This window comes from Candoia aspera, chromosome 1, assembly GCF_035149785.1.
Source record: "Candoia aspera isolate rCanAsp1 chromosome 1, rCanAsp1.hap2, whole genome shotgun sequence".
Taxonomy (NCBI): Eukaryota; Metazoa; Chordata; class Lepidosauria; order Squamata; family Boidae; genus Candoia; species Candoia aspera.
The window spans coordinates 54020632-54032968 of record NC_086153.1 but is presented as its reverse complement, the minus strand read 5'-3'; the positions used below and the strand labels follow the sequence as shown (position 1 = coordinate 54032968).

The window sequence follows — 12337 nt, the reverse complement described above, 5'->3', positions numbered from 1 at the left end:
TTTTCAAACTCTGATTTGCTTATGCTTAGCCTACTGAATATGTGGAAGCCTGAGTCAGTGTTTAAATGATGCCAGTTCTTTCAGTGTCCCTAGTCTGTAAACACTGGATCTTGCCCTCTCATTGTGTGTGGGGGCGAGGGGGGCTGTTCCCTGTATATATAAATCTCTTCTTTGTAGATTAACTTTGACCACTTAGGCAAGGCTTTCCCACCAGATGTCCTTGATTCCTAAGCAAGCCCACTACCACCAAATACAGCAGAAGATGCTGTTCTATGCTAATATTGAACTGATAGTCAGCCTTCTTTCTGTTTTGCATTTTCATTATCAATTTCTATAAAAGGGATAATAAGGAAATAGGTAAGTATTTGTTTGAAGCAGTTGGCATAAGTACCTGCAAAGAGCTAGGCTTTACATAGTCCCTTTCAGAACAACTTGCTAGATTATTTCATATTTTTCTTTCATTTATTTTTGTCTTTAGGTACTGGGTTTTTCGCTCATGGGGTCGTGTTGGCACAGCAATTGGAAGTAACAAGCTAGAGGTGATGCCTACTAAAGAAGAAGCCATCGAACATTTCCTAGATCTGTATGAAGAGAAAACTGGCAATTCCTGGCATTCCAAAAATTTCACCAAATATCCCAAAAAATTTTACCCTTTGGAGATAGACTATGGGCAGGTAACTTGATCCTCTTCAAAAAGATAGACTCTCCTTTGACAAGATTGCACATAACAGAAAATACTTTGAAGTAATTAGGAGAAGCTTCCCAGAGGCCTCACTATTGTAAACATTCGCTAGCTCAATCCTTGCATATGAAAGAATTTACCTCTAAATTGGCACCATCTTCCACCCAAAATATGTGATTTTGTTGATTCTGTTACATTTGATAAGAGGAATAAATGCATCTCATATATTGTTTGTTCTTAATTCAAACTCCTTTCCATGGCCTTGCAGTGTGGGTCTGCTGAATATCAGTATCAGCAATATATTAAAAGATTGGCCTGCAGACCTTTTAACCCTCACCCCCCTTTTTAAAAAGCAAAAATGTTCTGTCAACTAGTTTCCTTCAGGTGTTTTTAAGTTAAGATTCCTACAATCCCTTGCTCTTGGCCATACTAGCTGGCATTGCTTGGACTCATCCAAAACTGAGAGCATAACAGGTCGCTTATCTTTGAACTAGGTCCTCTCACACAGCAGCTAAAGACCGGATAATGGATGATTAGACAAAATCCCATTTGAGTTTTTTTTTCCTTCCTAGCGTTTTTCCCAGTGCAGGGTTTGCTTCTTCTCTCTCTCTCTCTCTCTCTCCCCCCTCCCTCTTTTCTCTCTTTCTTTCATCAACTGAATGGTGATCCGTTGGTTGCAACAGGAATTAACCAACATCATGGGCTGAGAGTGATTGGCCCAAAGTCACCCAGCCAACTTTCATGCCTAAGGCAGGACTAGACTATTTAGTTCTGGATTATCTTCCAGTCACCATCATCCCAAATGATCAGACCTGATATTTTCTAAGTACTGGAATCTCTGAAGTTAGAAATCAAATTATTTCTTGGAGGGGGGATGCAAACAATGCTGTGCCTGATTTGTTCTTTCTCCTGTAGCTGTGGATTTAAAATTTCCAGATTTGCTGAAAATTCTAGCAAGTGTGGATAGAAATAACTATAAGATCAACTGAGAATTTCATATATTCTCTGTCTCTAGTTAAAGTAGTAAAAGAAGCAAAGAAATAGTTTAATTTGTGCATGTATGTTGTTTTAACACAAGTTCCTCCCCTCGCCCTCCACCCCCACTCCCAATAGGATGAAGAAGCAGTCAAGAAACTGACTGTGAGTGCAGGAACCAAGTCCAAGCTTCCTGTGGCAGTCCAAGATCTTATTAAGATGATCTTTGATGTGGAAAGTATGAAGAAAGCCATGGTGGAGTTTGAGGTTACTATTCTTCCTTGACTTAATTACTTTGATGTTATTGGTTTGATATTCTCAGTATGACAGTGGAAGCAATGCAGTTTGATGGGAAGAGGCATTCTTAAAAGTCTTTTAACATCTTTCAAGAATGTCATAGTGACTTTTTGTTGGTAGAAGAAAGGAGTTGTGCCTTAATACATCTTTTTTAAGCTGTTTCCCTGATTATGTGAAGACATAATCTGGAAATAGGTGGACATAGACCAGTTAGGTCTTTTAAAAAAAAATTACTGTATTTAACTTTATTTAATTAGGCAAGTCTAAAGAGAACAGGTATATTAAGCTAAATTATTTCAAATTGATTGACAATAGTTTTTTCCATCATATGACTCTCAGTGTAACTGCCAGTATAATATCAACTTGAATAAAATATCATCAAGGTTACTGACTAGCAAAACAGAAGCACAGCCTGACTTGAAAGTTGCCAAAATAAAGTTGCATCCCACATTCTCTTTGTATTTCTATTCTTTGAGTTGATAATTTTTAATATAGTTTTCAGTTGTTAGTAGTAGTACTCTCAAAACAAGCCACTCCCTACATGAAAGTGAGGGGGACCATATCTTTTAATGATCTTACTGCTTCCTTGGGCGTGCCCATGTTCAGTGGGTTTTATACAGATAATTATTGCATACAAAAGCTAGGTTGTGTTCTTTCTGAGGAGCATGCTATTCATTCTATATTCTTCTTTGCGGCCAGTTTTCCAATGTTTTCCCATAATAAAGTTCTGCTTTAATTGGATCCATTTATCTTCTTGTCAGATTGATCTCCAGAAGATGCCTTTGGGGAAGCTAAGTGAGAGGCAGATCCAGAGTGCATACTCCATTCTGAATGAAGTGCAGCAGGTAAGAACGATTCCTTTTTCAGCTATTTAAAGCAATATTCCCTTTGATTCCAGAAATAGTTTGCAGCCTTCAATACTAGTAACAATCAACAAACTTAGGTAGTTCCCTTTTAAATTTATCTTTTAATTTTGTAAGCTTCCGGGAGTCACCGTGTGTGAGTTGGGCAGCTATATAAATTTGTTTAATAAATAAATAAATTGAAAACCTTGCCTCACCTGGTAGCATGATGGGGAAGGCATCAAACTGGGAAAAGCTAGCCAAGCATTTCAAAATGCTGCCTTAACTAAAGATTAAACTAAGTTTAAACTAACTTTTTACTAAGGCAAGTAATTCAAATATATGCATTTGTTGCTGCCCAAGGTTCTTACAGTTTTATTTATTTTTCTCTCTGTGTAGGCAGTTTCTGATGGTGGCACAGATTCACAGATATTAGATCTCTCCAATCGCTTCTACACTCTAATTCCCCATGACTTTGGGATGAAGAAGCCTCCACTTCTAAACAACCTTGACTACATTAAGGTACTGATGGGGAAACTCTGACACTCTGGCACTTAAATACAGAAATAATGTAAATAATATTATAATAGGTGTAATCTCAAAATAGTTATGTCAGCCTCTCAACTTTCTAATCCAGTTTGAGTGGTGGATATACTGTTGGACAAGGGGCAGGAATTTCAGGTTCAGGCCATGGCTTGCCTATAGGTAACCTTGTTTACTAGGTAACCTTGTGCCAGTCACCATCTCTTGGTTTAATTAAATACTACAGGAGTCCTGCATGGATAAGGTGGGGATGGGGCATTGAGGGATTAAAGGAATCACATCCATAATCCTTTGGTTCCTTATATAAAATCTAAGACAAAAATTAGTGGAATTTTCATTTCTTTCAAAAAAGAGCTACTGCTATTTTTCTGGAAAACAGCAGTTGTAGAATCCTAAGCTGTCTCTTAGGATAATAAACACAAAGACTATGAAATGAATGTATTGTTACAAATAATTACATCTTTTGTTTATCAAGACTAAAGTGGAAATGCTGGATAATCTGCTTGACATAGAGGTCGCTTACAGCCTTCTGAGAAGTGGTGGTCAGGATGGGGATAAAGATCCAATAGATGTGAACTATGAGAAGCTCAAAACCAATATCAAGGTAAAAAATGGCGGAGATGTATGTTATCCTCTTTTGACTACACATTTTTCCAACTTTCCAAGGTTAGTTGGGGTGAATAGATATAAGATGTACATCGGTGATAACCTGCTTGTCTGATAAGGCAGGTGTAACTTCAAATTTTTTTTAAAAAAAGCTTTGCTATCTTGAAGCTCATATACATGTACTTTTTTTTCTTTTTTATTACTTTTAATGTACAAAAGGGAAAAAAAACAAAAAGACTCTAAAACATAATAAAAACTAATTAACCAAGAAAAAACAAAACAGAGAAATACATACATAACATGAATTACATATATACTTTGGAATACCCAGATTTTAGAAAATGTAATGACTCATCCTGCAGGGAGAATTGGCAACGCAGATACTGCCTTCAGGAACTTCTTTCCCATATGAAAAATCAGTAACATAGCAAGTTCCCTAGATCAATGAGATCAGAATTGCAGGAATAAATTTTAATGACCAAATATGTTCACAGGTTCCTCTTTTTACATTATTAAATTTACAACAGTGAATTTCTTGTTAACTTCCTGACAGGTACTAGATAAAGATTCAGAAGAAGCCAAGATCATAAAACAATATGTTAAGAACACCCATGCAAGTACCCACAATGCATATGGTTTGAAAGTTATGGAGGTGAGTTCAGGGTTGGGATATGGAGTTTTAGCTATAGAACTGGTCTACACTTAACTTGTCTTTCCTGTATGTGTTGCTGGAGTATCTCAGTAACTTTTGCTAAATATTTTTGTGAAACTGTAATCAAGGCTCATTAACTCTTCTGTTAACTTAATCTACTCTCGTGTGATCTTAGATCTTGGAGTTAATACAAAATATGTTTATGGAGTGAACATTCCAAGCTCCCCTCAAATCCGAGGCCTGTGGGCATGAAATGAATGTCTTTTCATGCTATAGACAGCTACATATATTTAATTATAGTTTGCGTCATAGTTTATGGTGGTACTCTAGCTGGCACCAAGTCAAAGTTCTACATTAAACAAAACTTAAAATTATGTTTTGAAGTATTGATTCATGATCAAGTTGGAACTCTCATTAGAGTTTACCATTTTAATATGAAACCAGTGGAAGCACAGCAGAATAATCTGTGCTTAGTCAATAAAGGGCAGTTCTAGAGCCCACCCTGATCTTTTGACTACGAATGAAGTAGTTTGTGTGAAGCTATACTGGGCTATAGTCTTTGTCCCTCCTGTTTTTTGTTCCATAAGCAAAGCTATTTTTTTGCGTTAATAAAAGCCTTTGCTCATTCACCCTGTCAACATAATTGTTCCGGTATTCAGCAGAGTAGAGGGCTCAAATTTGGAAGAGCACAGATTGCATGTGTAGCACGTGTGCACATTTAAATTTTTTTTTTAAGTTTTGGTATATGGAAGCTCATATACATTTACTTTTTTTTATTTTACTTCAAATGTACAAAAGGGAAAAAGAAAACAAAAAGACTCTAAAACTTAATAAAAAACCCCTTCCTTTCCCCAACCTCCATGTGTAGCACCTCCAACCCCCCACCACCACAGGGGACAGAGACTCACATGTGCTTGAATGCAAATACAGTGCTCTCCTCCCCCTGTTTTATTGAAGTTCTGCATCACCCAGAGAGGACCACTTGTGGTTCATGCCAATGCAAATATGGTTCTCCTTTATACCTCCATCTAAATGTGTGCTGGTTAGGGAGCGTAGAGTGTGGAGCTTCCTACATTTTCATGTTCATTATTCACTTTGAGGCCTGCAGGCCTTTAGCTAACCACTCAAACGAGGCTTTTCTTCACAACTCATCTTTGAGGCTGGTTTGCTGACAAACTTTATCTAATGAATTGAACTATGACAAGCAGGGTGTGCAAATTCAATGCTAGGAAAAAGAAAAAAATGAAAAATTAATTTGTATCTACAATTCTATGAAGAGTGATCATTTTGTTTGATTATTATTGTTTATATATCACCAACTACATGCAGGCTAAGTAAAACATAAAAACCATAATATAAGATAACCCACATTGCCATTTAAACTATAACAGTGGTTTTAGCAGCTGCTCCTGGCAATATAACATGGTTCAGCCCTCTTAAAACAGATTATTGTCTTTTTAAAATGCCATTGGGGAAGTTGCCTTTTGGGTCTCTGGGGGAAGGCTATTCCATGATTTTTGGAGCATGTATCAAAAATCACAGTTTCCTAGCCTCTGCTCCCTGGATCTCACATGGTGGGGCATCTTCACGATCCCTAATCTAGATGCATGCACGGGACAGGTTTTTCCATTTGAAGCAAGCAATCCTAATGGGATCTAGCAGGCAAGCCATGTAGAACTTTAAAGATAGTGGTCAGCACTTTGAATTGTGCTCAGAATACCAGCAACAGCTTCCAGATAGTCTTCACTGGCAACATCACATACTGTAGGGTACATTGCAGTAACCTAGAGGTGAGAAGGGCATGCTCTGTTTGTACGTTCATAAGAATCCTGGAGTGAAATAAGTGTTAGATCTATTACTGGATTTCTCCACATAATTTTCTTATTAAAATACTGCCTAGGGAGGGGGAGATAAGTTGTGGCAGAGTGCATAAGGAGGTACGGTTTGCCTGATCTAAGAGAAGTATGTAGAGAAATCCAGTTACAGATTGCCAGTGTAGCATCTACTTCAGTCTTCACAAAAATCAATTCTAAAATAGTGAGGGACAGAAGTGAAGCCATGAAATTCAGTGAGGGCAAACTCATCCTTAAAACTCTTTCTCATGCCTGACTGACTTTTAGAAGGCTCAACAAGCAACCACTTCTTTTAGTTATAATCATATTCTTTTTACATCAGATTCAAAGCCTTCAAAACTAATGTAGTTTTAAGGTGTTTTAGAACGATGGTTAGAATTTCTTACAGCTGTGTAGATTTCAGATTGGTTCTAAAAGGTTGCTTCAGAGCACATGAGGCATGAATATAGCATTTGTCTGCAACTCTTTAAGGCAGCTGTGTCTTTTCGTAGGATCACACCTTGTAATCTAAGAAAAAGAGACACAACTGCTTTAAAGAGCTGCAGAGAGATGCCACATTTGCACCTCTAAACACTCCAAAGTATCTTTGAATCAGTACAGATAATGGCATTCAGTACATTAGTTTTTCAGTCGAAGATACTTGTTTTCTAAAATGGATCTTGATCTGGATTTATCTAGATTTATATTTAATACACAGTTTGTTACTAATAGACATGTAAATGACTAGCTGTACAAAAATGAAAGAATATACAGTACATAAGATTTTTAAGGTTTTAAGGTTTTTTTTCCACATACTGAATTATTTTTCAGTGTACTCTGCTTTATCAGTCATCATATCTTTTTCTTCCTCTCTCCCAGATTTTCAAGATTGAACGTGAAGGAGAATATCAGCGATATGAACCATTCCGAGAGCTACACAATCGCCAGTTGCTTTGGCATGGTTCTCGCACTACCAATTTTGCTGGTATCTTGTCACAGGGTCTCCGAATAGCTCCACCTGAAGCCCCAGTGGTTTGTAATATGCTAACTTTCTAACCTGGAATTAGTGACTCTCCAGATGCTGAACTCTTAAGTCCCAGCAGGCTTCAGCCAGCATGGTAAATGGTGAGGGATGCTGGGAGTAAAAATTCAGCAACCTGTGACATAACACTCTTAGATGGGCCTACAGTATATTTTGTCCCAATAATCTTGCAATTTTGGGGATGGACTTGAATGCTGTTCTAGTGGACTTTCACTAGACTGGCTTGACTTTCTTTTCCCCTCTCCATTGAGAGTACACAGAGAAAGGGAAATTACACTATCACAACTCCCATTGTTCCATACACCTGGATTAATCATTGTGTATTTGTAGAATTGCAGACAGTATAAAGGTCGTCTCTCCACCTCCTAGCAATTAGACAATAACTTCTGACAAATTATTTTATTCAGTCCAATCATACGTAGTAGAGATACAAATGATTTAAACTAGAATGCTGAGAGGCAGGCCCAGAGCTGAAGGTGAAAGTAAATAAATAAAATACAGAATTGCCATCTATTCTAATCTCAAAGGGGAAAAAAAACCTTGTCCTACAATGTGAGAATTTATCGAAGTACTATTCCTTCCCAAGAAAAAGAAAATGCATCCAAAGATCAGAGACATTCCTCTTTGTTGCTCCAAATTCTGTTTCTTTTTGTCATTTTATATAGTAGCAATATATTTATTGCTAAGGTTTTTCCTGGGCAGGGAGTTGCAATCCCTTTCTTTCACATCATACTTCCTTAGACGACTTTTGGGAAACCCAGCGTAACTTCGTTTTTTCCATTTAGACTGGCTACATGTTTGGTAAAGGAATCTACTTTGCGGATATGGTGTCCAAAAGTGCCAACTATTGTCACACCTCTCAGACTGACCCTGTTGGCCTAATCTTGCTGGGAGAAGTTGCTCTTGGAAACATGTGAGTGATGTCTTCCTACAGTGCTTTTTTTAAATGTGCAATGATAACATGTGGAGTATCTTAATTCAGATTTGGAAATTTATTTACTCTGAACAAAAATGTTCTCTTGCATGTCTCACAGCAGATCAGGAGCTGTAGGAAATCATATTGAAGTAGCTAATTCTGAAGCAGCAAGCCCTTTAGCTTTACTTGAAAACAAAATATTCATAAAGGAGGAGGTAATTTCTTTAAATTTGTGAAATATAGTTTCCTAAATGGTCATCCTCTCTGTTTGATAGGTATGAATTGAAAAATGCTTCCCATATAACCAAGCTACCAAAAAGCAAACACAGTGTCAAAGGTAAGTGCCTAGTGGAAATGGTGCTGCTAACTTCAAGAGTGGATGATGGTGATTTTGATTTTGTATCCAAAACTGACTGACTATGGCTTGGGGCCAGGTTTTTTTTTGGACAGGACACTGGAAAAATGCTTTATTGTTCAATAATTTCCATAATCAGATTAATATGATGTTAAGATATCCCCCCTCCAAAAGGCATTCAGTTAATATTTTCACCTGAAAGCAAACTGATGAGATAACAGAAATTGAAAAATAATATTGATGTATCACGGCTTATGTGGTATGGATGCTACACATTTTAGGCAGAAGAGAAAAGAGATACAAGTTGATTCAAGGCAAGGCTAGACTCTAATAAATAATAGAACTTCAGTATTAAGATTTCTATGCTAAACATGCTAAGAAGCAAGTCGTCTAGTTTGCAGAAAGACTTCTTTTTGAGTAAACATAGGTAGAATTGCACTGTCTTTTTAAAATATTTCTTCTCCCTAATCTGTCCTAAATAGCTTGTGCTAAGTCATGATAATGCTTAAGAAGACTGATCTACACCTATCAGCTTGCTTTATAACTGGACAGTTCCTCTCCAAATGTGCAAGGCATCATTCCCCAACCTGATGTCCTTCTGCCGTGTCGGATTGAAGATGAAGGGAGCTAACAGTCCCAACTCATTTGCAAGTCATCAAGCTGGGAAAAGGGACATATGGAAATCTTGCAATTCATACATACGATTTATTTTTAAGAAGTGCAAACAGAATTTTAGTGACAAGACTTCTACTGGATATGTTGGCTGAATTGGCTAGATTTCAAAATTGTGAGCATTATGAGCAAAACTATACAGCTTTTTCCAGAGCTTTTAAGTATATTTTAAGAGCCTTGCTTGATCACATCAATGGCTTATCCAGTCCAGCATACTGTAGTGTAAAGCATCTGTGCAGCTCATAAGCAGAATGTGAGACTGATAGCCCACTTCAATTTCCTAGCAATTTCATTTTAAAACATTAGTTTTGATTCTAAAGATAGTATGATACCATCAAGACAATTACCTGTGAGCACTTACCCTCTATGCATTTGCCTAATCCTTTTTTATTTGTCTTCATCAGTAGTTGATGGTAGCAGGTTCCATAGTTTAATTATGTGATGTTTTATCAGTCCTGAAACTCCTCATTTTTAGCTTCAGTTGATGGCCCCCAAGTTCTAATACTGTGTATAGGAGAGGAAAAAAGTCTGTTCATATTTTTTCCTACAATGCATAATTTTATATAAATGTATGATATCCCCATTTGTCACCTTTTTCTAAGCTAAAAAACCCAAACATTAGGGGAACTGTTCTAGCCCCATAATCATTTTGTGTGCCATATTAACTGATCTATAATTCAGATCAGATGAGTTCCACAGTTTTTCAATATAAATGTGAATCCATTAGATTCAATTACAATTATTTGTTAATTTTTTTTTTCTTTCCTTCCTGTTTAGGTTTGGGCAAAACAGCCCCAGATCCCTCAGCCACTGTTTCTCTTGAGGGTGCCAATGTTCCTTTGGGCAAGGGAATTCCATCTGGAGTTAGCAATACTTGTCTTATGTATAATGAGTATCCTTTGATCAGTATTAGAACCGGACATAAATAGGATTCTGAAAGTGGCTGCTTCTAGGAAGGTGAATACTATCAGCCTTAGGGAATGTGGACTTTTAAGCATCAGTGTGTGAGTTACTTCTGCAGTCTGTGAAAGTCCAGGATGAATGATCTTGACGATCAGGGAAGAAACTGAGACAGTGCGGGCTTCTGCCTGAGTTTTAAAACATGTGCACTTTTTATTTATTTATCCATGCATTCGCATGCCCCTTATTCTAAGAATTCTAGGTGCTTATATCTAAAAGCATTAAAAACTATCAAAACATGACAAAATACAGTGATACCATAGATCATGCAGTAAAAGGAAATCAATACTGCTCTCCCTAGTAGTTGCCTCCAATTAAGTATGCTAGCAGGCCCGGGGACTAGTAAGGTGGCTCTATTATTAGCATCCCTTCACCTATTCTATTCTGTTTTAGTTTTGTTTTTATAGTTTTTAATGTTTTTAATTATTACTGTATATGGTTTTAGGTAATGACTGTTTATTTATTGTTTTATCAGATTGTTGTATGCCACCCAGGGTCACTTTCGTGAGATGGGCATAAATTTATTTAATTAATTAATTAGCATATGAGCTCACTAGGTGAGCTTTGGATTAGGGCATGTTTCATGCTTCTCAAGTGGTGACTGGAGGGCAGGAGGGGGCTTTTTTCAGTTATACTGGTGCACTGATTCTGTCTCTTTCTGGAGGAACCTTGCTATCATCACTCACCCCTTGGTACTCTCAAGTTGACTTCTGCAGCATGCTACATTGAATTACCTTTAGTGGTAATTCAGAGGCCATGCCTTGGTTAAAAATACAATATCCATTAGAAACATTAAAAGGTGCCTTATTAATGACTGTCATGTCACTGATCTGTCAGTATACTGCCCTTCAGAAGTACTGGGTTAAAATCCTAGAATTCCCACCCATCTTGAGTCAGTTTTAGAAATCTGAGAAGGGCTTAGAGGGTAGCCTATATGTCTTCCTATTTTATTTGGCAACACAGAAGAACACAGCAAAAATGTCTTTGTTTTTTCCTTCATTCATTGCTTTCTTCAGATACATTGTCTATGATATTGCTCAGGTAAAACTGAAGTACCTGCTGAAATTAAAGTTCAACTATAAGACATCTCTCTGGTGAAGTTAGACTTCTTAGAATTAATGATACAAACATTTTTGAAATCCCCCTTTTCTTTCATATTTCTTCATAAATATGCAAGAATACATGAAAAATGAATACTATGAGCAATTTTGTATTTGTGGCTTTTCCCCCTCCTTTCTTCTCTCCTTCCCCCTCTTGGCCTATTCTAGTTTTGGGGATATTGTATGTCTTTTAACTAATATCCACTCCAGAAAAAGGTGGGGGGAGGTCAACAACCCTTGATTTAAGCTTTTAATAAAAGAGACAGGGAAGATAAATTTAGAACTTTACACACTTCTTTTTCCTTGTTTTAATTCAAATCTTCCTTAATTTGTATTCTGAATAAATGTTAATGTGTTTATTTTGAAGTAAAAATAAATGCTACTTTCATACTAAAGCTTTCTTGTATACAAAATACAGTACTTATATGTAAGGTAAAAAGTCAAGAGTAATGTCTGTGGATCCAGTCATGAACTGTTGCTCAGTCAGCACCTGAACCTGTGATATAAAAGTAATCGGTGCAAAAGTGTTATGTCTTATTTATCTGTCCACTGGTGGAATACTACAGCAGATTCCTTCTTCGCCCCCTAAATTTCTCAAGGGTTGCAGAATAGCTCCAGAGCAGCTATGGAGGTGGGGTTAGGACAGCAAGAAGAAACCTTGTTATGCATGCTGAAATTCACTTGTGTAATGTTAGGTGTACACTGTACAACTGAGACAGTGCTAATACATTCCTTCAGCATCTCTGCAACTGTGGTAGATGATTGTGTGTGGAAGGAGCAACAATCTTTTTGGAGTTGGGCTCCACTATGTTCTTTTGAGGCATGCTGGGAAAAATGAGTGTCAGGCACATGAGGAGAGAGCG

At 37.2% G+C, this 12337-nt stretch overlaps 1 protein-coding gene across 1 annotated transcript in view; it reads left to right on the top strand.

The window, feature by feature from the left end:
- PARP1 (poly(ADP-ribose) polymerase 1) overlaps positions 1-11869 on the top strand; it is a 53656-nt gene extending 41787 nt beyond the window's left edge. The window contains exons 13-23 of the mRNA XM_063304288.1: positions 479-674; positions 1796-1924; positions 2716-2799; positions 3196-3318; positions 3815-3943; positions 4499-4597; positions 7309-7461; positions 8257-8384; positions 8663-8724; positions 10192-10306; positions 11391-11869. Of these exons, the coding sequence (XP_063160358.1) occupies positions 479-674; positions 1796-1924; positions 2716-2799; positions 3196-3318; positions 3815-3943; positions 4499-4597; positions 7309-7461; positions 8257-8384; positions 8663-8724; positions 10192-10306; positions 11391-11472 (1300 nt within the window). The 3' untranslated portion in view covers positions 11473-11869. The remainder of the gene's footprint in view (positions 1-478; positions 675-1795; positions 1925-2715; positions 2800-3195; positions 3319-3814; positions 3944-4498; positions 4598-7308; positions 7462-8256; positions 8385-8662; positions 8725-10191; positions 10307-11390) is intronic.
- The last annotated feature ends 468 nt before the right edge of the window (positions 11870-12337 follow it).